The 22,193-nt window shown below is 56.0% G+C and overlaps 5 protein-coding genes across 5 annotated transcripts; 3 read left to right on the top strand and 2 right to left on the bottom strand.

The window, feature by feature from the left end:
• Positions 1–74: 74 nt before the first annotated feature.
• On the bottom strand, positions 75–3,809 carry IE81DRAFT_347066 (hypothetical protein; the record flags this gene model as incomplete). Its single annotated transcript, XM_025516115.1, has 13 exons — positions 75–489; positions 563–657; positions 731–883; positions 964–1,077; positions 1,141–1,157; positions 1,230–1,292; positions 1,371–1,566; positions 1,638–1,737; positions 1,806–1,920; positions 1,999–2,429; positions 2,489–2,573; positions 2,639–2,801; positions 2,883–3,809. The coding sequence occupies 13 exons, from the start codon at positions 3,807–3,809 to the stop codon at positions 75–77; spliced, it is 2,874 nt and encodes a 957-aa protein (XP_025370050.1).
• A 2,421-nt stretch (positions 3,810–6,230) lies between these two features.
• IE81DRAFT_312991 (family 4 carbohydrate esterase) lies at positions 6,231–7,867 on the top strand. Its single transcript, XM_025512476.1, has 3 exons — positions 6,231–6,854; positions 6,928–6,957; positions 7,030–7,867. Exons 1-3 carry the CDS (start codon positions 6,623–6,625, stop codon positions 7,569–7,571), a joined length of 804 nt encoding a protein of 267 aa, XP_025370049.1. The 5' UTR covers positions 6,231–6,622; the 3' UTR covers positions 7,572–7,867.
• A 2,282-nt stretch (positions 7,868–10,149) lies between these two features.
• On the top strand, positions 10,150–11,655 carry IE81DRAFT_341114 (hypothetical protein; the record flags this gene model as incomplete). The annotated part of the gene is made up of 5 exons (XM_025515638.1): positions 10,150–10,699; positions 10,765–10,816; positions 10,875–11,001; positions 11,069–11,123; positions 11,189–11,655. The coding sequence occupies exons 1-5, from the start codon at positions 10,261–10,263 to the stop codon at positions 11,653–11,655; spliced, it is 1,140 nt and encodes a 379-aa protein (XP_025370048.1). The 5' UTR covers positions 10,150–10,260.
• Positions 11,656–12,092: 437 nt separating this feature from the next.
• Positions 12,093–13,844, bottom strand: IE81DRAFT_301451 (transcription initiation factor TFIID-1). The gene is made up of 6 exons (XM_025512234.1): positions 13,280–13,844; positions 12,993–13,080; positions 12,727–12,923; positions 12,584–12,659; positions 12,434–12,523; positions 12,093–12,365 (listed from the first exon to the last, which is right to left on the bottom strand). Exons 1-6 carry the CDS (start codon positions 13,456–13,458, stop codon positions 12,297–12,299), a joined length of 699 nt encoding a protein of 232 aa, XP_025370047.1. The 5' UTR covers positions 13,459–13,844; the 3' UTR covers positions 12,093–12,296.
• Positions 13,845–14,056: 212 nt separating this feature from the next.
• On the top strand, positions 14,057–22,119 carry IE81DRAFT_337240 (hypothetical protein). The gene is made up of 5 exons (XM_025515498.1): positions 14,057–16,608; positions 16,685–20,584; positions 20,653–21,012; positions 21,074–21,592; positions 21,662–22,119. The coding sequence occupies exons 1-5, from the start codon at positions 14,188–14,190 to the stop codon at positions 21,887–21,889; spliced, it is 7,428 nt and encodes a 2,475-aa protein (XP_025370046.1). The 5' UTR covers positions 14,057–14,187; the 3' UTR covers positions 21,890–22,119.
• The last annotated feature ends 74 nt before the right edge of the window (positions 22,120–22,193 follow it).

Genomic DNA, 22,193 nt, shown 5'->3' with positions numbered 1-22,193 from the left:
CAGCAGGCGAGAGAGGCAAGATTGTCCCGAGCAGCAATGAACGATGAGCAAAGAAGTGAGATGCTCAATTGAGGTCATTCGCCTGCGAACAGACGTTTGACCAGGTAGGTCGTCGATCCTATCAGTCTGAAGCCAGCCAGCGCCGCAACAGAGTAGAGCAAGAAGGCCATGTAGGTCAGTCTGACTCTATCATTGGACACGTTCAGGATGCCGATGCCGAGTCCAGCGTTGGACAAGCTCCAAAGCAAGACGACGTTGGTACGAATGCTGGCATAGTAATCCTTTTGCTTCGTTTCGGCATCCACGCGCTTCACCTCGGCAGGCGCTTTGGTCGAGAGCACGTGCACCGCATCGTCGTACGCTGAATTGAGATCCTTGAGATCGGTGGGGATCGCAACGTCGACGGTATTCTTGCCGCCGGCATTGCCAACAACGCCCAGATCAGTCTCCACTTTGTCCGATCCCTTGGTACCCCACGACACATCGTGGCTGTGTGTGGCGTTTGATTAAGAAACATTAGCCTGCTGTATGTCGAAGAAGCTCGGCAGCTTCCTGTACTCACACGTTGCAGAATGCGTAGATGCTAATGACGTTGACAAAGGATGGAGCCATAAGCAGATACTGGATGATGGACGTAAACATGTGCCACGGCTCGAACTGCGGCTCAAGGGCATCGATAGTCTTAGCTTTAGCGGATGCGGGAAGCACAAAAAGTTCGAGTGCCACTCACAAAGAGCACACTTGCGATGAGCCAAATGCCATACGTCGACGCCAAAGAGACGACAATGTTGATGAAAATTGGGTCCGTCACGAGCGCCGTGCTGCTATCGGCACTCCTCTCCGCGTTAATGATCGAGTGAACAGCGAGATAAACGGCTGCGGCCTGCGTGTTCATGCCTCGATGAGTCATGAGCATTCGGACTACACACCCAGCTGGCACGCAGCTGTCATCCTCCTACTCACGGTCATATACAAGGTGATCAAGGCAAACACGACCATGCTCAGGGTGTAACCCCATTTGCTTCCAGCAGGCCTGTTGCCCATGGAGAGCAAGAAGCAGAACACAATGAAAGCCAACTGCGCGCGAAACGAGAGAATAAGTACGCTTTCCTCCTGAATCAGAGCTTACAGGTTGCTCACGTAAATGTACGAAAGAACTACAACGGCGGTAAGAGACTTGTCAGTCTCAAATCTTAAGGTGAGATGCCTGATACGAATGCCAGACTTACTGATGTTTGGGACATGGGTCTGCTTCACCACGTCCGACATCGCAGTGGTAAGGATGACGAACGCTGGTCGTGAAGATCTCGATCAGAATGCTTTCTTTTCGCTCGATCAAACATCAGCATGTCTGCTTTCTAAAGACTTACCAATGAAGAAATTCGCCATGCCAAACCAAGAAAAGAAGAGCTGAATGGCTTGGTAGAATATCTCGATGTGGATGAAAAATTTTCTCCAGAAAGAGTGAGATGAGCGGTAGAGGTAATGGAAGTGGACGATAGAATGGATGCCCGCAAAGAAAGAACCATTGAGCCAACGTCTTCTCTGAGAGATCAATTCTGGTACCTGCATGACGAGAGGCATGCGTTTGAACTAAGGACTACGAAGCTGTAGAGGACGCGGACGATCTTACACACCTGGTCGGGCACATCTGTGACGGCCTGTGCAGACTTCACATAGTGCAAGATCCAAGCGCAGTCTCTCTTGGAGCACAACTCCCAGCACAAGATGCGATCTCTGTTCAGCCGAAGTGAAGTCAGGTCAGCGATGTTCGCGCAGGTAAGCAGTAGATTGGAGGCACGTACTCAGCTAGGTACATGTTGGACTGGAAGATGTCTGCATCCGCTTTACCGCCGTGTAGCGTTTCGCCTTTGAAGTAGCTTGCGAGCGGACCTTGACCTTGCGAGTCATTTTGCAAGGCTGTTGCAGACGTTCGAGCGAAAAATTACCGGTCAGATCGCCAGCCTCGCTCGAAAGTTCTCTTCCGAATACACTCACCAATGTAGCGATAAGCCGAGAAAGCGCCAGGAAGCACAGTGATAAAGCCGAAGACCGATTCGAGAGGCTTATCAAGAATGTTGCTCATCTTGTACTCAAAGTTTTGGGCAGCGATCAGAGGATTGAAGACTCCCTGCCCATACTTGCCCTTGAGCGCGACGATTTCTCCACAAGCTCCAGCCACGTTGCTGTTGATGTCGAAAGCTTTCCACAAGTGGTAGATGGACTTTGCGCGCGGCATGGTGCCGACATCCAACAGCACGCACACGTTCGGTTGCAGGACCTGTCCAAAGGCGTTGAAGAACCAGCGGTGCGAATTAATCTTCTTTTGATTGCGCTCTTTGAGGCAGAAGAGGATCTGAACCGGCATGATTCCCTTTTCTCGCCCTCGAAACTTGAGCGAAGGGTCAACAGAGAGCTGAGTGGTGTATCTGCGCGGTAGAGATGGGATCAGCTGATGCCGCAGCTGCGAGCTTCGAACCCAACTCACTCGTAGATGTGCGCTGTGACCGGCTTGCCATTCACCACGTTCTTGCCTACGCCCTCTTGGTAGACACCCATGGCAGCGAGGACACCTAAGCAAACGCCATGGTTAGTGAGCTCCCTATTCGAAGTTTGCAGTCGTCCCCGTGCCACTCACTCAGCGTCCTACTGTTTATCTTTAAACGGCCATCGCTGACGATGCAGACTACGACCTTCTTCCAGCCTTCTTTTCCCCATGTCTTGGACCTGTCCCTGGTACAGAGATGAGCAATATTGCTCATTACGCCATGCATCGTCCTCGTGAAGAGCACATCGTCTTCCTGTGGAGTCAAATGTGAGTGCTCGGGCATCGCTAGGAGATTTCGTCCGGCCGGCTAATCTAGCTTGGGCGACCCACTCACGTTGTACATGGTGAGACAGATGAATAGCTCTGTCCTTCTGGGCGGATCAAAGAGGACCTGACGAAGCGTGTAGCGCTCATCTTTGAAGTCGTCTGGGTCGCAAGTAGCAGCAGTGTATCTCATGTGAGTGAACTCTCTGCTTTCTCGATCATTGAGTCTGTCCAGCAGTCGAGTAGGAACGGGGCAGTCGAGCACCAGGTTTCCGTGGTACAGCTCGACTCGCTTCAACGTCTTGTAGCGACGAGGCACTCTCTGAGGGATGCGTCCATATCTGATTCCCCCTCCTCCTTCTTCCAAGAATCCACCAGGCATCCCAGCACCTGCCGCATCGCTGCCGAAGCGAGATTGTCTCCTCCTCAACGGCATGCCTTCCTCATCCTCGCTGTCTTCCGCCGTGAAGCCTCCGACAAAGTGTGAGCCTTGCGTGGTGTGATCCGCTGCTGAGCCCACGTGATGTCCACCATCATCGAATTGAGATGCGGGTGCGTACGCATAGTTGCCGTGAGCAGGCAAGAGCGGCACATCTCCAGCATCTACTGAGTTTCGATGTCCCGCATGAAGCTCCTGATCGCCATAGTCTATGCTGGCTCTACCTCCTCTGCCATACAAGCCGTGTCCAACTTCGCTCATCCTCCTGCCATGCTCCCCTGGCGTTGCGCCGTACGGACTATGCTCGTGATCTCCAGCATGAGCAGGCGGGTAGTCAGGCGCTGCTCCGCCGTACGGATTGTTCATCGGGCTACCAGCTACGGGAGGAGACGCGGCATAGGTAGGCTCGGCGTAATTATCGTAGTGACCTTGAGGCGGCGACATGGGTTGAGGGGGCGCACTGGCATCGTACGAAGGGTAGGCTGCATGCGCCCCTCCTGCCACTCCCGGCGGGGGCTCGGGTGGGTCAGAATACAACCTTTGGCCTCTTGGCGGCATTGCGTGACGGAATGGTTTTGGTGTGGCCTGTGTTCGCCCAGTCTCTCCGTCGTAGCTCGACCTGGCCAGCGCTTTCCAAAGCTAATGGGTCCTCCGAGTGCAATGACTCTGACGAGAAGCAAGCCTCGTGCGTTGCTGAAGGCTCTTGCGATCTTGAACGTTACCACTGAGTGCTTTGCGCCTACAAAAAGAGGCTTGCAGAATTGAGCCAGGGAGGGTCAATGTAGATGGTTGTAGCTCGTCACGATGCGGTGTCTGTAGGGCCCTTCTTCATTTTGAGTATACTCGTGACTCCTAATTGCGATCCAAGATCGATGTCCACTCCACAGGCCGGCCCGAAGCGCCGCTTGGCCAGTTCTGCAAGGCGCATCTCTTTCCGCCTGTCCGCTGTTGAAGCTGCTGCGAAGCTGCTGATGCTGATGCTGTGCAGCCACAAGACGTCACTCAACTCCACGCGCGCCGTACCGTTGTCCCCTTTCCGCGGCAAAACATCACACACTCACCGCGTACGTGATTATGCTGTGCGCAGGATGCGCGCGTCTCATGCATCATGCATCGCGCGCCCGCGGCGAGAGAAAGCAAGCAGCTGGCAGCGGCGGTGGAGAAGGCAAGTTTTGCACAGCAATTGCATGTCCATCAGCTTGCATGACACGCCAGAGCTCAGGAGGGCGTCCTGTACAGGGGCAAAGTGCAGCACGCGTGATGCATCATTCACGATTGTTGTTACAGTCACTACTGTGAGTGTCTCAGTAGCATTAGCAGCTATGGCGTACAAGAGTCAGCAGTTCGCCGCTTAGGCCCACAGAGCTGCATCATGGCAGCTAGGTGGTCAACGTTGACCACCATTCACGATTCGTGATGGGTGGATGATGCTGCTTGGAGACCCGATGCAGGTGCACCATCCCGGAATTCCTACGACGCAGCAAGATCTTATGCTCGCGTCGAATGAGGGTGAGTGAGGCTGTGTGCATATCATTTGCAGTCATGAGTGCATGCAGTCCGCACGAGAGCAACACGTGATCTTGCGAGTTCCGGTACGCTCTCGATCGTTTCAAAGGCGAATCAAGAATCAAAAATCACGAATCTCGAAACTCACTCGAGACTCTTGACTCTTGACTCTTGACTCTTAACTCAATACTCAAGCCTCGCGCACTCTTTGACTCTGAAAGAGGGCCTGCCACGAATCATCAGAATGTGTGCCCTACCTACACAGCGCAGATGCATTCCGACATATCGTTATTATATTTGATTTAGTCGGCTTGAAGATCAGTCCCTGATTGTGGATTTGAGCCTGGAATGGGAGCTTCAGACTCGCAGGATATCGGGCGCAGCGAAGCTTTCTGAGCTGGATGGTCAGCCGCAGCGGGAGGGCAATAGCGAGGATGTCCAAGACTGCGCTGGCCTATGTAGCCTAGCCAGGACTCACTCCCCTTCAGTTGCAGAGATCTGCCTGCCAAGTCCACAGCAGAGCGTGAAGCCGGCCACACCTACCACCCATGCCCCTCGGCTGGCTCCTCACAAGCCCTGTGCGCTGCAATGCCTTTATGAATTGCGACTTTCATCAGGTACCCTCGAGCACTGGTTCGTGTCCATTCTCAGTGCACCATCAAAGACAGTAGTAGTGTTGTAGTCAAGTGGATGTCTGTACACGTCGCTAGTCCAAGCCAAAAGTTGAGGCTGGCCTCGCGAATTAGTCACGAGAGTGTAGTCAGTCAAAAGTGAGTCCATCACCCGTACCGCGTCTGTCCAGTCCCCGCCACGCGCAACGGCTCGTGCAGCTGCAGCGAGCGCGCGCGCGCGCGCGCGGGACTCGAAATGCCTCGGGGCGGGGGAAAGCCCTGCTACTCAGACTGCGGGGGCCGACACTCACGACTCTGACGATCTTCTCCTACCAAGCATACACATGCTCCCTGTATAGCGCTTCGGACTGGATATGCGCCCGTCACTCACGATCAGAATGTTCCTGCCTTGGGGTCGAACAGACACTGTTTGCGCTGCTCGCCCACGTCACCCGTTGCCGAGCGAATCCGTTGAGAGTGTCGAAGAGGGTCCAAGAGGCTAATGGCCGCGATCATAGCACTACGGCCGTTGAGATCACCACGTCTCCTAGCAAAGGCAGGCTCGCAAAAATTGTCGGAACGTGATCTCTTCAACGGCAGGATCCAAAATTCACTTCGCAGTCGCAGTGGTCGCCTCACAGCGCTGAGCTTTGGTACCCATTCATCTCACCGAGCCGGCCTTGAAGAGAGCGTCATGGGACGAGGTGATTCATTTCGACGAGCGGCTTTGCGTGCGTGCGTGCATGCATGCATGGATGTCGCACGAGCGAGGTGACTTTCGCATTCAACGCGCCGCGCGCCAATGGGCAGCCCCTTGCTGCTCGGCGCTGCTGGTAAGCATGCCTTCGCTGTGCGTGGTCCAGTAAATTGCTTGCACCATTCACGATCTGCTGGCCGCTGGTAGGAGTAGAGTAGTCCTACTCGTGACTCCTACTACCGAGCGGTAGTATTCTGAGTAGCGCGTGGGACAGAATCGCCCTAGCAACATGGCGCACCGCAGCGCAATCAGTGAATGTATCGGCATAGGTCTCACGCTTCAACTCATTCCGGCTATCGGGGACAAGATTCTAGCTATGAGTGTACGCAAGCCATAGATCGTCTACTTAAAGGGGGGTTGTTCCTCACCGTCCTTTCTCTTTCTCCCTCTACCTCACCCACCTCTCCAATCCGCTTCTTGCTATTGACCCTTTCCCCACGCCTCCCTCGGTCTCTTCAACACGCACGCACGCACACATACACACACATTCGCTCAACATGCACTTCACCTCTTCCATCTTGGCCCTTGCCGCCGCCTTTTGCGCCTTGAGCTCCACCACATCAGCCTCTCCAGCCGCTTTTGAAGGTGTTGCTCATCTTCCTCGTCGTGACCAGGCCCCAGTCTACAAGACTTGCCACAAGTCCGACTCGGTCGCTCTGACCTTCGACGATGGACCTTGGAAGTGGGAGACTTCCATCGTCGACCAGCTCGACAACGCGGGTGCCAAAGGTGAGCAACGCACAGATGTACGCGATCTGCAAGAATTCACACTCACCTTTCACTTCTCACGTCGCTCTGGCAGGATCCTTCTTCGTGAATGGAAACAATTATGGTAAGTGAACACTTCGCTCTTTGGAGATCGGTAGAGCGTGCGCTGATCCAGATGACGTCCGATGCTGTACAGGCTGCATCTACGACAACATGCAAGTCAAGTCTCTTCGTCACGCCTTCAACCAGGGTCATCTGATCGGCTCTCACGGCTGGGAGCACCAAGACTTTTCCCAGCTCTCTCGTGATCAAATCAACACTCTTTTGCACAAGAACGAGGTGGCCTTTAAGCGCATTCTGGGCGTCAAGCCCCTCTACTTCCGTCCTCCTTATGGAAACCTCAACGATCAAGTCTTGAGCGTTCTGGCCGAGCGCGGTTACCGCGGCGTCTTCCTTTGGGACAAGGACACCGAGGATGCGGATGGTGCGGGTGTTGCTCACGGAAAAGGCGTCTACAACAGCATCACGCGCAACGCGCCCAAGAGCAGACTTGTACTCAACCACGAGACCATCAAGGCAACCTCTCAGACCGTCGTGCCTTACGCACTTCAACACCTCAGCAACAAGGGCTTCCGTCTCGTCACTGCTACCGAGTGCAACGGGCTTGGCGACGCTCCAAACGACTGGTACGACTTTGTCGGTGGCAAGGAGTCTCGCAACGACAAGTGGCAATGCTAATTCACCCATCTTGCTCTACCCTCCGAGCACCCAAAGCCTACCACTATCATCGCACTGCATGTCTCATGAGTTGGGACCCAGTGCAGATACTCAATGCGACGCGACTTTCAGCCCCTCCGACGAGCTTGGCCGAAGGATGCCCTTACTCGAATACAAGCAGCCCACAATTGTACACACGACCCGCCTCAATCTTCTCTCGCTTCTTTGCCCGCACTCGCACTGGCGATTGTCCTAGTCGTTATATCGTAGTCAGCCTCTCAACTGTAGCCTTAGCCAATCTCCTATATCTAGAATGCACTATTCAATTAGATGACAAATCATTTCTTTCTCTTTTCTTATTCATTGGTGTGTGCGTTCTTCGGCGATCTTACAAGAAGGGTTCAGCTGCTGTGCGCCATCAACGTGACAACATGGCCATTCCTCGTGCTTTGGGCCACTGAAGGTGAAGAGCGCCGAGATGCTTGACGACTTGCGCTAGCCCGCATCATCAAGTCTGCTGCGTGCTCTTGAGGGAAGAAGTCATTGTTCATATTGAGCCAACAGGAGTCTCCAGTACCATAGCGTCCTAGAGGGCGAGCCCGCCTCGAAGCTGATTCATCACGCATCGCGTATTGGCTACACGACCACGAACCATTGCGACATTGAGGCGCCTGCAGCAATCAAAATGTGGATACACGACTGCACATTTCACCTAGCTGATGATCAATTCCGCGGCATGGCGACTTTGCCTCGATGATGTTTGCGCCTTTCGGTGAAGACGTGAGCAATGCGCGCATTCATGTGTTGCCTGCCTGGCCGTCTCGCACTGAAATCTGATTGCTGCATGACGCGCAGGACGGACTGTGCGATGCTCGCGAGCCATTCATATTGGCGATTGTGAATGTTTACGATGATGCTACGGATATATATGTGATGAAGGATCATAGTCACCCCGACTCACCCGCCCGCCCGCCAAAGTCTGCGCGCGTGATGTTCGGAAGACGCGGAATGCACATGCAGCGAGTCCGAATGGAGGAAACGCTGATGTAGGGTCACTCACGCATCAGCACGGACCCACTGACAGCGTGTCGGTCGCATTGCTGATGTTCGCAGAGCGTACAGCAAGCAGCAGTCACGAGTCTGAGTCGACATATACCCAGAGTGACGAATCACGAATGATGCGAGCGCTGCCGACATCCCGCTGAACGCCTCGTCCATGTGATTGATTCGCCTGATCTATAGGCCGCGGATCGCTCTGCGTGCACGCGGCACTCATACATACATACCATATATTCAAATACGACGGTTGTCAGCGCTTATTAATTCGACCGACGCTGATCAAATTTAAGAGACCGTCTGCACATGTTGTTGCTGACCAAGTCCTGTCACTGCGACGCGCGCATGTGCGACCAAAGTGCACGACCAGACCAGCGCCACGCGAAGGTCGCCGTCCGGAAGGTGTCAGCTACGCCACTCACAACATCCGCACACCATGCTGGCATTCACTGCTGCTGCTCATGAACGCAGCGGAGACTTTGCTTTACACGCTGTGAAATGCCAATGACGACGATCGACTCTTGCTGCTGAGGGAGAGCTGCAAATCGGATCCGCGTCTTTGCGAAATGTCCGTGGACCAACGACGATTGCCACTTGCCGGTGTAGCACAACAGAGGGGGCGGCGCGTGCAACACGTACACTGCACTCGAATAGATCGAAGAGCTGATTCTATGTGTGTCTGTCGATGTCGAAGTTGCAATGGCGAGTCTCCGCGGTCTGAGAGACTTGTGACTTGTCTGTTTCAACATGTGCTGTGCATTCATATGAAGTTGCAGTCGTCGCCCTTCAGAAGAGTCACTGCTGCTGTTCGGGCTGAAGCGGCCTACAGCTGCGCGCGGCGTCGGTCTAGACCGTCGGTGTTATTGTTCCTGGCAATTAAAGTCTCTGGCAGCGTATCGGCAATGGCGACAAATTTCAGGGCAGCGCGCGGCCCGTGATGTTCCTTCAGAGCGTTGCATTGTTCCTTCCTCGCCGGTGGCGGCAATGCGCAAGTCTGCTCTGATCAGTCTCATCTCAATGAATGTACCCAGCATTCTGATACACATCTCCAAGAGATATTGTGCCAGTGCGGTGCGTGCGCACAGCCAATCGTGCAATCACCGTGAGCGGTACGTGTCTCCCGGCGCAGACTCTTTACCTCGCTGTCGACTCTGTCGTAAAGGCGACTTAAATGCGCGGCACCTGCGTGGTGATCGGCAGGTGCTGATGATGATGCCTCCTCTTTGCGTTTCATCTTAATTTATGTGCGGACAAAGACAACAAATTGTTCGCTCGCCAATGGACACCGCCGTCGTAGATGAAGACGGAGGCAGACGAGCGTCTGCTCGAGAATTCTTCGCTCGGTCTGCGCGAGGAACCATATGACTGTTGCATAGCAGCCCGCACCGGAGATCGTCCAAGAGTACTGCATCAGGCACTGTGTCTGACGCTGCCGGGGAGAGGTCAGAGCGATCAGCTTCGGACAGCTTCGAGCGCTCGCAAGTACATAAGCGGAGGTGAAAGTCACCATTCCAGGCTATCTCTCCTCACCCAGCTCGCTGATTCCACTTCTCCCTTCCCATCTAACGCGCTTCTTCCTCACTCGTCTCTTACGACCTCCAGCTTCCCCAGCTTTCAATCCAGCTTACCAGCTAATAACGACAGCAGGACCAAAATGTTCGCGCGCAAGCAGATCCTCGTCATTGCCACCTTGTTGGCCATCCTTGGAGCTGCCTCGGCGCTCCCCCAGGACCCAACGACCAAGCCCACGCCTGAGGACAAGCCTCTCGCGACGGCCCCCACCGACTCTAAGGACAAGCCCAAGCCCCTCGAGACGGCTCCCACCGACTCTAAGGACAAGCCCAAGACTGGCGACGAGCCCGCTCAAACTTACGCCGAGCCCACTGGATTCAACCCCGATGGAAGCGGTGGCAAGACCCTCGGCCAAGACGATCCTGCTACTGAGCGTGACGAGACTTGGCCCGCTTGCGACACGCCAGACCAGAACCCTGCTACTGAGGTGACGTGGAAAACGGGCAAAGCCAGCACCTACAAGCTCAGCGACGACAAGGTCTTCTTCTTGAGCCCTGGTCAGGGAGCCTGCACGAACTACAGTGAGTTCGACGTCGTTGCGCTACTAGAACCTTTTCCGCTCACCTCGACTCTCACCCTTGCGCAGCTGACAAGGACATTGGAATCTGCCTCAAGCCAGGATGGCTTAACAGCGGCTAGTGAGTTGGCATGGTGGGCCTCTAGGTGACACGAGCTGACGCTCAACCTCACCCGTAGTCACAATTTGTGTGACTCCGTCGTCGAGGTCTTCCACCCCAAGGCCAACGTCAGCTCCTTCGCTCGCGTTGTCGATGCCTGCGGTGCTGTTGAAAACGCCACCTTCGGCTGCAATGATGTCTACCTCGTGAGTGCAAACGTTCACCTATGGGTGACTGGGTTACACTGACCGGAACAAGCACGCGTTGCCGCAGACCAAGGCTCTGTTCGAGACCCTCGCTGGAAACGACACTGATGCTGTCGACAGGGGTAAGTCGGTTCCTGGCTGTCGCGCTCGTTTTCGGTGATCTTACTCTTGACGATCTTCCGAACAGGCGCCCTCCTTGGCCAAGTCCAATGGCGTTTCCTGGACGGTGAACAAGCCAAGAAGGCACAGAAGAAGCACCCCAAGTTCTTCCCGCGTCCATTCGCAACCACACACTCCAGAAGTAAGAGCAAGAACAAGGCTGACTCTTGGAAGGATGAGAACGGCAATGAACACGCGTCGGCAAAGAGCGCCAGTGTCACCGAGGGCGGTGCCCTTGCTGGTTGGGTCGACGCCTTCGGCGATGACTTTGACGACCTCGACGACGATGACGGCTCTCCCGTCACCGAGGCTACGGTCCCCCAGCCTGAGAAGGCATCGGAGAAACCCGAGCAGACTCAGACTGAGGAGCAGAAGCCCGCAGACCAAAAGCCCTCGGACCAGAAGCCCACCGAGGAACAGCCCACCGAGGAACAGCCCACCGAGGAGAAGCCTGCCGACAAGCCCACCCCTAGACGTCGCTCCCTGCGTGCTTAAGGGTGAGCTGTCGATGTCGCTGCCCTCTTCCGCTGGTCCGTGTGCTGTCCATCTTTAGCTCGTGCCACGCTTGTAGTGCAGTCCCTTAGCTACCCTTGTTCCTGCTCGCGACTCCTTAGTGACCACCGTCTGACTCTTGCTCTTTGCCACGTCAACCACCTCGCAGAGAAGAAGCCTCATCATGACTAAGACAATCGTGCCCCTCGAATCCAATCGTTTACGAAAATCCGACCCGACGCGCCAGCTCATCGTCAATCCGCCTAGCTCACCGTGGCGTACTACTGGGCGTCGTCCTTCCATTCGCAATACAATAAGTTACTTCACTTCTATTCTGCAGATGTATGTCAATTGGGACGTTGCGCACCAGTCCTAGCTCACCAAAGTGCTGCCAGTCAGGCCCTTGTGCGTGACTCCGTCCAGATGAAGCTGAGTACAGTCCGCGTAAAATGATGAATTGCCGAGACAGTTGGCTGGAGTACAGAAAATGCTGTGCGAGAATCTCGCTTTGGCTGTAGAGTGTCAGAATTGCGTCGGAAAGCGAGAGGGGACTGGTGTCATGGGTTTGACCAAGTGAGCGAAGCTCTTGGGCTCAACAGAAACCCATATATGCACGCGCTGACGGGTAGCGTTGAAGCGCAGACTTATGGTTTCTTGTACTCGGCGAGTACAGGAAGGATCTTCTCAAAAGCGCTGTAGATCTCCTCGCGGACCTGAAATATTTGACTCCACTTGTCAACGACAATGTCCGTTGGGAACAAAGCCATGGTCGCTCGCTCACCTTGGCACCTGTGAGCACGATCTTGCCGCTGACAAAGATCAGCAGCACCACCTTAGGATTGACCATGCGGTAAATGAGACCGGGAAAAAGCTACGCGGAGGCAGGGTGAGCATAGCGCGGCATTTCAGGGTAACTTTGGCCAATACCTACCTCTGGTTCGTAGGACGAGAAAGGACCGTGGGCATACGCCAAGCCCTCGAGACGAATTGGAAATCTCACGTCGCAGCTGAAGCATATTCGTCCTGGTGGTCAGTGACCTCATGCCAAATGCGAGTTGTGGAGCCAGGTCTCACCTGCCAACGATATTTTGTATCTTGAATTCGGAGAACTTGGCCTCGAAGCCGAGTTTTTGGATGATACGTGCATACTTGCGGCTTGCTAGACGACTATCCTCCTCCGACTTGGCACCAGTGACAACCATCTTTCCGCTTGCAAAGATAAGCGCCGTGGTCTTTGGCTCACGAATACGCATAATGACAGCAGCGAATCGCTGATCACATGGCGAGCGTCCACGTCAATGACGTCGATGTTGGAAAGGCACATTCGCGCAAGGACGTACCTTGGGATTGTACTCGGCATTGCGTGCGTGGAGGGCAATGGTCTTTAGATCGAGCTTGACGTCAAGATTGACCGTAGCTACAATGTTCCTGATGGAGCCAAGATAGACGGTTGGGTATAAACATGCGACTGTCCGAGCATGCACATACGTGCACGCATTGCTCAACGCCAATGGCACGCGCGCTTCCAGTGAGGCCGCGGGCTCCTCTCGATGCCAGTCACTCTTTCCTAGTCTTGGCGCACGATGCGCTCATCGACCTGAAGCACTTTCCGCCCGTGCGCACTCACTGCAGAGTTGGCAAGATGCCATGTTTGCTCATGAGTCTCTGTTCGATCACCGCGACGTCGTCCACTTTGTCAACACCTCCTGTAGATGACTTGCCCTTTCCGTCCGCACCTCCACGACTGCCGCCGGCTCCATCGTTGCCACTGCGCCCTCCAGGAAGAGCGACACCTGCTTGCACCATAGTTCAGCTGGTTAAGTCGAGGGCAGATGACGCTTATCCAGAGCTGGGAGATGCTGACGTGCCCGTGTGACTGCTCTACTACAAGAACTTCACCAGTGCTCGTGATTCGCGCGGCGAAAGGACCTGGCAAGCGATGGTATAGAACGGTGTCGCGCTTCAAGCCGTCCAATACCCTGAGCGAGGCCAAGGAAGCCAGCTTCGAGGCTGACAAGCCAGGAGTGGATGGGTCTGCGCGTGAGAGATAGGGTGGGTGGATGAAGGCAAGAGTGTGACCGGCTTGCACTGCCACAAGCGCCACCAGTCACCAGAAGCTCTTCAGCGGCGAGTGATCGAGAGACGATGGGGCTTGTGGTGTGGTGTGCGGCCAGTGAAGACGGGGATGGAGGTGGGAACCAGTGCCCAACTTGCCTTTGTCTGATCTTACTTTATATATGCGCGCGGTTGCACGAGGTGCGACCGCTGTGCAAACCGTCGGCGCAGAATCAGTCACGTGATACTCGCGAGTTGGCAAAGCGAGAGGTGATATCTCTCGCGTCTGGAAAGCAGCCAGGATGCCTGCTCAGTCGGACGGCATGACGCGCATGCACGCAACCCCTCTCCACAACCTTCAGTCACAGTGAACGGACATGCTCGCTCACTCATTGACTTTGACTCCGTCATCGAACTCACATACAGCAGAATCCGCAGCAGCTCTCGCTCATCAGAGTTGATGGGGAATGCTGTGCGTAAATGTCTGCCCCTCATAATGCCTTGCCGGATGGCAGTCATCTGTCAGAGCCGGTGTGTGGCACATCGCCTCCATATCCCGTGACCGCAATGGGGGAAGGCAATGGCGGTCAAGAGCAGCAATTGACATCTTTCAACTTTCTCTCTGACGATGGGAGCGAAGATCACGAGTCGTCGTTTGCTCCATGGGGCTTGCTGTCGCGGGTCAGAACCGCGCTGACTGGTTCAGCGTCTCAGGCAGCAGCAAGCTCTCTCACCAGTAATGGCGCCGCGCCGGTCGCACCTTCGCTACAGGACCCGGCAGCGTCGACAATGGCATCCGCATCACTTGGCGGCTGCGTTGATCGCCTAGATGGGCGTCCGGCCGCTTCTCGACCAGCGGCCGTGGAACCCTACGTACGAACAGCTAGCGTCGGAGGGGATGCTCGAAGCGAGATTTGGCCAGCCAGCGCATCGACTTCGAGATCAGCGACTGGCATCAAGCAGCACATCAGTGGGCTAAGTCAAGCCAGCTCTTCCCAGGCGCGCGTCACAAAATCAACCCTCAAACCGGGCTCCTCCAAGTCGGCCCTTGCCCCGCCCTTCTCATTGCGCCCCGCGCCTGCCTCGGCACTCACGAGCACGACTGCGGCGCACGCGCAACCCATCACACCTACCAGTGCTTCCCGGTCTGGGGAATTTGACGAGGACAGCTTGGGAGCCCTTAATTCTGCAGCTCGTCCTCCGCCTTGGGGCGCGGTGCCCGGGTTCCCGCTGCCCAGGGATCTCCTTGCAGACGACGCGCGCTCGATCAGGAGCACGTCGTCCAGGCCTCGATCCGAAATCGACTCTCCTTCTTTCGCAATGCCCCATCTCGCCTCAACTTCTGCAACTGGTGCACGAGCGTCAGCAGCGCCCTCTTCTGCCGAGGCCATTCGACGCCTTCGGGAGACGGAGCCGGGCAGTGATCGACGCTTCTGGTTGCCAGATAAGCATGCCACCGCGTGTGGTGGTTGCGGTGTACCATTCAGCACTTGGCGAAGAAGACACCACTGTCGCACCTGCTTTCTGGTGTTCTGTGCCTCGTGTGCCAGCAACATGCTTCCCACACGCCAAGCAAATGGTCTTCCTGGTCCAAGGGCGAGAACGTGCAATGACTGTGTCAGGCTTCTTCGAGATACCGCTCCCAGCTCCAAACCTACTCGTCTCGTGCCGAGTCCTTCAGCCTCCGCTTTGGAGAAGTCCGATATTAGCGCTCCTCTTGAAGCATCGAGCAAAAGCCCGCAAGCCCAGTTCGCTGCCAACGCCCTGTTCTCAAGAATAAGAGGTCTTCCCAGCACCCTAAGCATAAGTGGCTTGGCTGGATTTGGGCCTGATGACTTTGGTTGGGACAGCCGCGCCGCGTCGCCTGATCTGATCGCTGTAGACCCGGATGCTCCCGTCTCTCGCAACGGCATGTCTCAAATAAGCTCCGCAGCTCCTTTTCGCAAAGCTCTTGCAGACGACGATCAGATTGCAGTCGCTCCCGATGAAGAGGCAGATCCCGGCGAGTCGAATAGGGTGGTAGTCGACGCTTCCTCTCCTCGAGACGCGGGCGCGTCAACACCAGATGCCGCCCCTCAAATGGGCAACTCGGGCTTGCCACGCAGCCTACCCCTCATCGCATTTCCAACTCAATCAACGGAGGACGGCGACGACGCTCGTTCAGATACTGGCGCATCTATACATAGCCACGCTAGGACTCGATTGGCGAGCGAGCTCGGAGGACACGCGGACCCGCGCGCGAGGCTCGTAAGCGATGCAGCCCTTCGCGCGATTCGCAGATCTCGGCTCCGCAGTCGCGTGGCTGTCGAAGATGTAGACCGTGCCAAAGGCCACGGAGAGCCTGGCATTCCAGGCCCGAGCGCAGGTGGACATTCCCGCCATCAGAGCATTCTTGGCGGTCAACAAGACGCACTGCCCTCACACGGTTTAGGGCCGCACGCTCTTGCGCACCTAGTGAAATTCTTGAAGCAGTCTCTCAGGCAGGCGAAGCTCGGCGGGGGAAGCCAAGATTGGGAGCGCGTGCTGCTGCCCTTGATTTTGTCCGTGTGCGCCAAGGTGCGCCCACGGCCCAGGGCTGGGGAGTCGGCCGATGTCCGTGCCTATGTCAAGATTAAAAGAATTGCTGGAGGGGAGCCGCAAGAGTCGGCATACGTGCCTGGAGTGGTCCTGTCCAAGCATGTCGCCACGAAGCGCATGGCAAGTCGGTTGCCCTTGCTCAAGCCAAGAGTGATGCTGCTGGCATTCCGCATGGACCATGTGTCGAGCGGTCTGTTCACCCTCGATCGCGCCGAGCAGGAAAAGGAATATACAAGGATTCTCGTCGCGCGGATCGTGCAGCTGCGCCCGAATCTTGTGGTGATTCGCGATTCTTGCTCGCGTCAAGCGATCGCAATGCTCGAAGTGAGTCGGCCGAGCTGCAACGAATGAGGGCTGGGTTCATGACTCCGCCCTTACCTGACCTTCCCCTGCTTCTTAGGGTGCTGGCGTTGTTGTCGTCTGGAGTGTCAAGCAGACGGCTCTGGAGGCGATTGCTCGATGCTGCAACGCTGACATCATCACGTCTGTCGACCGTCTTGGTCTGGACCCACGCGTTGGACGCTGCGCAAGTCTGAGCGTCGATACATACTCCCATGCTCTTCTCCCAAGCGCCCGCAAGTCGTTCATGAAATTTCTCGCTCCTAACTTCATGCGCGACCCGTCAAATACTGGCGACGTTGTCAGTGGCGCCTCGCAATCGTATACCCAAGGGCAAGGGGGCTCAGTGGCCACAATCGTGCTCAGAGGAGGAAGCATGTCACTTCTTGGTCGCGTCAAGTCCGTCTTAGACTCCTGCATCTTCGTAGCCCACAACCTTAGGCTCGAAGATTGTCTGGCACGCGACGAAGGAACCACCATCCTAGATGCAGGGAACGACGATGAGGATGCCAAGAAGATGGGACACGCGAATCAATCGGAGCCCGCCGACAAACGCATTCGCAAGCTGATGCGTCCGTACGAACATCACTTGGGGAGCGCAAGTGCTTTCCTGCACGTTCCGCCTCCGTATCCTCTCGTCAAGCTGAAGCAGGCCCATGAGCGCCTGCAGAAGCTACTACATGAGCGCCAAGAAAACGCGGATAGAAGTCTCATAGCGGACGAAAAGGCGGCTCGCATTTCTGCTACTGAGCCCCGAGCCAGTGCTGGCACCCCACGCAAGGCATCTAAGTCCTACGCCGAAGTGGCGGCATCTGGCAGTAGTGATACACTGGGCACTCCTCGACCTAGGTTGGCGTCAGAAGGGCTTCAGGCAGATGAGCTTCCGACCCGAGAGGTAGACAGCCTCCTGGATGAGTTTGCACAAACGACCGAGAACGATCAGAAGGCTGCGAATGTACAGACACCAACCGATGCGCGCGCATGGGGACAGTCTTCCTTGCCCCGGATGGCCGATGCACTCACCTCGAAGGTACAAGTGGCAGGCCTTGCAGAGGTCCTCCCTCAACCTTCGTACCTGACGGAGGAGACAGCCTATCGCCTTGCCGTGTTCCAGCGTGATGCGGCAGAAATGGCGTGGGGCGCGCTCTATGCAAAGCAGCAGCAGCCGTCGTCCTTGCTGTCATCAACGCGACACCTCGTGTTCCTTGCCTCTTCAATGTCGTCCACGACTCAGCGTCCATGTGAAGGTCCCGCCCTCAAAGCCGTCGAGCTGTACAGCAAAGGCGACGACACGTTGGGCAGCAGACTCGAGCGTATGGTCGCCGAGAGCGGATCAACGTGCCCTGCCAAAGGATGCGGGCGACCACGTCTCGCGCACTTCAATGTCTGGGTGCACAACGAAAGGCGTGTTCTGGTGGTCCTGGAGCGTTTCGTCTGCCCAATCCCGGGACAGGAGAGCAAAGTGCTGATGTGGTCTTACTGCAAACGGTGCGAGCAAGCTTCGCCAGTGGCGCAAGTGTCATCAGACACACTTTGCCTATCTTTTTCCAAGTATCTCGAGCTACACTGCAGTGCTGGCCCGAATAGCAAGCAGGCGACGTGCGGACACGACTTCTTCGACGACCACGTTCAATTCTTTGCCCTGCAAAACCTCGCCGTGCGCTTTCACACTGACCCGGTCGAAGTCCGCGACGTTTCCCTCCCACCTTTGCACCTGCTCTCGCGGCCTGATGTCGAAGGCCGCTTGAAGAGTGAGGAAGCATCGACCCTCGCTTGTCGAACGGCGGCCTACTTTGAAAGTGTCGGAGCTCGCATTCTTGCTCTGAGATACGAGGCAGGCCTTTGCCGTGACCAGGCTGCCGTTTCTGCCAGCGCTCTGCTTCTTGACCAGATGAGCACGCAAGCAGATCGCGACGCTGGAGAGCTCACGCTAGCTCTGGCGCGCGCGTGCGCCGAGACCCAGCCTACGGACGTCTTGGGTCTCAGTATTGTGCGGCGGCGTCTGCAGGAGGTGGTCGTTCGTTGGGATCGCGAATTTGAACGATTTGAACGCGAGAATCTTGCGGCGGAGCGAGATGCTAGGCGTTTGACGACCTCTGGCCTTTCGCGTATGTTCGCCGAGCGAGAGCCCGTAGCAGGTGGCGCGGATGGAATTACGCCACTGCCTCCTGCTGCGGAGGCTGACGAGTCTAACATTGGAAGCGGCCGGGACTCGGAAATCGAAGGATTGCCGCCGCAGCAAAAGGGGTCACCTGCCGCGACCCCAGAAAGTACGAAGACACCTGCTCCTTTGACCGCCGCTCTGCCGATAGGCCATACATCGGCGCCTCCCAGCTCTATCACCTCATCGAGCGCCTTATCCTCGGATAGGCTTACGCCCTCAGATGCCTTGTCGGCAGACGATCGCATCTCTACGAGTGGTGATGACCCATATCGAAAGGCGACTACTGCAAATCCAGAGACGACGACGATCACAAATTTGAGCTCGCCTGCGACTTGGCGCCGGCGTCGACTCCAGGAACGGACCGCTGAAGAGAGCTCTTGCACAGAGGCAGAACCTGATGGCGGTGCTGTCCGAAAATTCGTGCGTCGCTTGGAAGCTCCGCGTCCACGTATTGAATCGACGCTCGGCAGCCAGTCCGACGCGTCAGCAAGAAGGCCTATTCTACGAAGGGGCAAGACGGACGATACGACAGCGGGTACGCATCAGCAATGCGAAGTGTCGCCCTCTGGACCGCGCAGTCCGGAGAGGGTGCTGTCAGATAATGAGACATCTGTCAGACCCACCAGCACTACTACTTCTCGGAAAGATAGGATGATCGCCCAAAGTGCAGATCGCGGCCACCTTCTCTCGACACTCAGTGGACCTTCCAAAACAACAAGCGCGCCCTCTCCGTCTCATAGCCCCACAGTGCCTTCAAGTCGTCGTTTTGTGGCTCGACGTGGTCCGCCGAGTAGCTATAGGCCGCCGAAAGTGAGCGAGCCAGAATCAGACACCAGCACAGTGGTAAAACGTCTTCCAGCCTCAAAAATTCCGGTGCGATCGGAGAGCGAAACTGATGACGTCAGAGATGGCAAGGTCACACGAACAATCCTCCAGCGCAAGGGCTCGAGTGGCAGGATACGCCAAGCAGGTGCTGCTGCTCCCGCTCCTGCTAACAGTAGCACTCGCCGGCCCCTTGCATCTCCGGTCCTGCGCCGCGAGACGCCTGCTAACGGACCTAGGTCGCGTGTCTCAACCATCGCTCGTCATTTTGACAAGATCAATCGCGAGGCAGAGCGAGAACGCGAGCGTCAACAACGGGTCCTCGCTATTCGAGCCCGTAGAGCACAGCCAGTCGCTGCCACACACGCTCGCGTGGAGGTGTTCTCTAACGTGCTAGAAGCAGTTCAAGACGACGACAGCAGTGACGAAGATGAAGTTTCGGCAACGGGGCCAACCGAGCAAGGTACAGACGCCAATGCATCGGGTGGCGAAGCTGAGGACGAAGACGACTCCGATGCTGAACGATCACGATTGCGGCGGGCAAGTGTGCGCAAGGACACCTCCAATGGCACCATCACTCCGCAGATTGCGGCGCCCGATCTCACCCTCACATCTCAAAGTGGTCCTCCGACTGTCTGCCCGCCTTCGCCCCTCGAGGCGGTCGCGCCTATTTGTGCAATCCCTGTAAGCGCGCCGGGGTCTCACGGAACGAACACGCCACTCGCGCTCCCTTCACCTAGCCCAGACCCTCCGGCAAGTGCTGCAATGACCCTTGGTCGCTCTTGGCGCCAAAGCTTGATGGCCGATGCCACAGACGAGCGCGGCGCGACGGGCTCCCTGCTGAAGACCTTGTCATCACTTTGGGGCAAGGGACGGGCTTTACCTTTGCTAGACTATCCGATTGCATCTTCTGAACATTTCTTTGCCGACAGCGGTGTAGTCCTGCGAGAGGATGAGCCCTCGTCGCTTATTGCAGTGAGTGGCATACGGCGGGGGAACATGATCATGTCCAAAATTACTAACAGCCTGCTGGTTGGTTCTAGTTTACATTAAGCTCCTCCACGTATCAGCATCGTCTGCGAACGCTTCGCGCTTCACATGCTGGATTCCCATCAAGAAGTGCGATCGAGCCCTTTGATGGTGAAGGCGGCCTCGACTGCGAGAAGATTCGAGCTGCTGATCGAGGTCTCGAGCTACAGCTGCGCGAGCCGGAAGGCATCCACTTAAGGTTTGAATTCAACAGCGGTGGCTGCAAGTTTCACATTCGCACACTGTTCGCCGAGCAATTCGATGCTCTGCGCAAGGCATGCGACTGCGAGCTCAGCTTCATCCAAAGTTTGAGTCGATGTGTCAAATGGGACAGCTCTGGTGGCAAGAGTGGAGCAGCATTCTTAAAGACCAAAGTGAGCACACCGTCTCCACCGAAAGGGCGGATCGAAGCTGACCACCGCGCGTTTTGATCAGGACGATCGCTTTGTGATTAAGGAAATCTCCCGTGCCGAGATGGAAGCATTCTTGAGCGGCGCTACCGGTTATTGCCAATACATGGCCGATGCGATCTTTGGCGGACGGCCCACAACGCTGGGCAAGATTTTTGGCTGCTTCCGCATATCCATTCGCAACACCCAAACCGGAAAGTCCATCAAGCTGGACTGCCTGGTCATAGAGAACCTATTTTATGGTCGTCAACTCACGAAGATATTTGACCTCAAGGGCTCGCTCCGGAATAGACACATCCGCGAGACGGGCCGAGCTGATGAGGTCTTGCTCGACGAGAATCTTGTAGAGATGGCCAACAAGTCTCCCCTCTTTGTGCGCGAAGATAGCAAGAGTCTACTACTGCAGGCACTACGAAATGATAGTCTATGGCTTGAAAGCCAAAACGTTATGGACTACAGCTTGGTAGTAGGTCTCGACAAGGAGCGCAAAGAGTTCGTATGCGGGATCATTGACTACGTGCGCACGTACACCTGGGACAAGAAAGTGAGTAGCATGCCTGTGCTCGGCTCGCATACCGCAAAGATCTTGTCCTCATCTATCATATTTATTCAGGCCGAGACCTGGCTGAAAGAGGCATCAGCGCTTGGTGTTTCCAAGGCCACGCCAACGGTCATCACGCCAGCGCTCTATCGGCAACGTTTCCTCACCTTCATGAGCTCCTCCTTCTTGCTCGTACCTGACGCGTGGTGCCCTCCTCCCGACTCCCTGAACGAGACTTGCCCATCGTCTGCTCAAGGCGCCCCACTTGCTGCCGCTCCCACCTCAGCGAATCACCTCTGACCTCACCTAACCTCTTCTATTCTATCGAACCGAGCTTTGCCCCTACGCTCTCCCCTTTCTGGCCCTACTTCGATGACGTCGCTCTCGCTCGTTCATTCACACCTGTATTTGTACATTGGATCTGACCGCTAGTCTAACAAGCATCACTACTGTGACACGCACGTGCTCTCCGAGTTGACAGCTAGTCAAGAGCGGCATATGCAAATTCACAACGGGATATCAAGATCGCGCCACCCTGCTCACCATCGTTCATGGATCACGTGATCCGGCCTTTTTTTCGCGAAGTGAGGCACCATCCACGCGG

Source organism: Ceraceosorus guamensis (assembly GCF_003144195.1).
Source record: "Ceraceosorus guamensis strain MCA 4658 unplaced genomic scaffold IE81scaffold_25, whole genome shotgun sequence".
Taxonomy (NCBI): Eukaryota; Fungi; Basidiomycota; class Exobasidiomycetes; order Ceraceosorales; family Ceraceosoraceae; genus Ceraceosorus; species Ceraceosorus guamensis.
Note: the sequence above shows the minus strand (reverse complement) of the source record. Positions and strands in the feature narration are given on the sequence as shown.

Bases quoted from the DNA above. Each gene is read 5' to 3' on its own strand.
- IE81DRAFT_301451 (XM_025512234.1), bottom strand. From the start codon at position 13,458: ATGGTGCAAGCAGGTGTCGCTCTTCCTGGAGGGCGCAGTGGCAACGAT. The intron at 13,081-13,279 runs GTGAGTGCGCAC...TGGCTCCATCAG, and splicing joins GGCATCTTGCCAACTCTGCA to GAACATTGTAGCTACGGTCA. The intron at 12,660-12,726 runs GTGAGACCTGGC...AATATGCTTCAG, and splicing joins ATACAAAATATCGTTGGCAG to CTGCGACGTGAGATTTCCAA.
- IE81DRAFT_337240 (XM_025515498.1), top strand. From the start codon at position 14,188: ATGTCTGCCCCTCATAATGCCTTGCCGGATGGCAGTCATCTGTCAGAG. The intron at 20,585-20,652 runs GTGAGTGGCATA...GGTTGGTTCTAG, and splicing joins AGCCCTCGTCGCTTATTGCA to TTTACATTAAGCTCCTCCAC. The intron at 21,013-21,073 runs GTGAGCACACCG...CGTTTTGATCAG, and splicing joins CAGCATTCTTAAAGACCAAA to GACGATCGCTTTGTGATTAA.
- IE81DRAFT_312991 (XM_025512476.1), top strand. From the start codon at position 6,623: ATGCACTTCACCTCTTCCATCTTGGCCCTTGCCGCCGCCTTTTGCGCC. The intron at 6,855-6,927 runs GTGAGCAACGCA...TCGCTCTGGCAG, and splicing joins CGACAACGCGGGTGCCAAAG to GATCCTTCTTCGTGAATGGA. The intron at 6,958-7,029 runs GTAAGTGAACAC...GATGCTGTACAG, and splicing joins CGTGAATGGAAACAATTATG to GCTGCATCTACGACAACATG.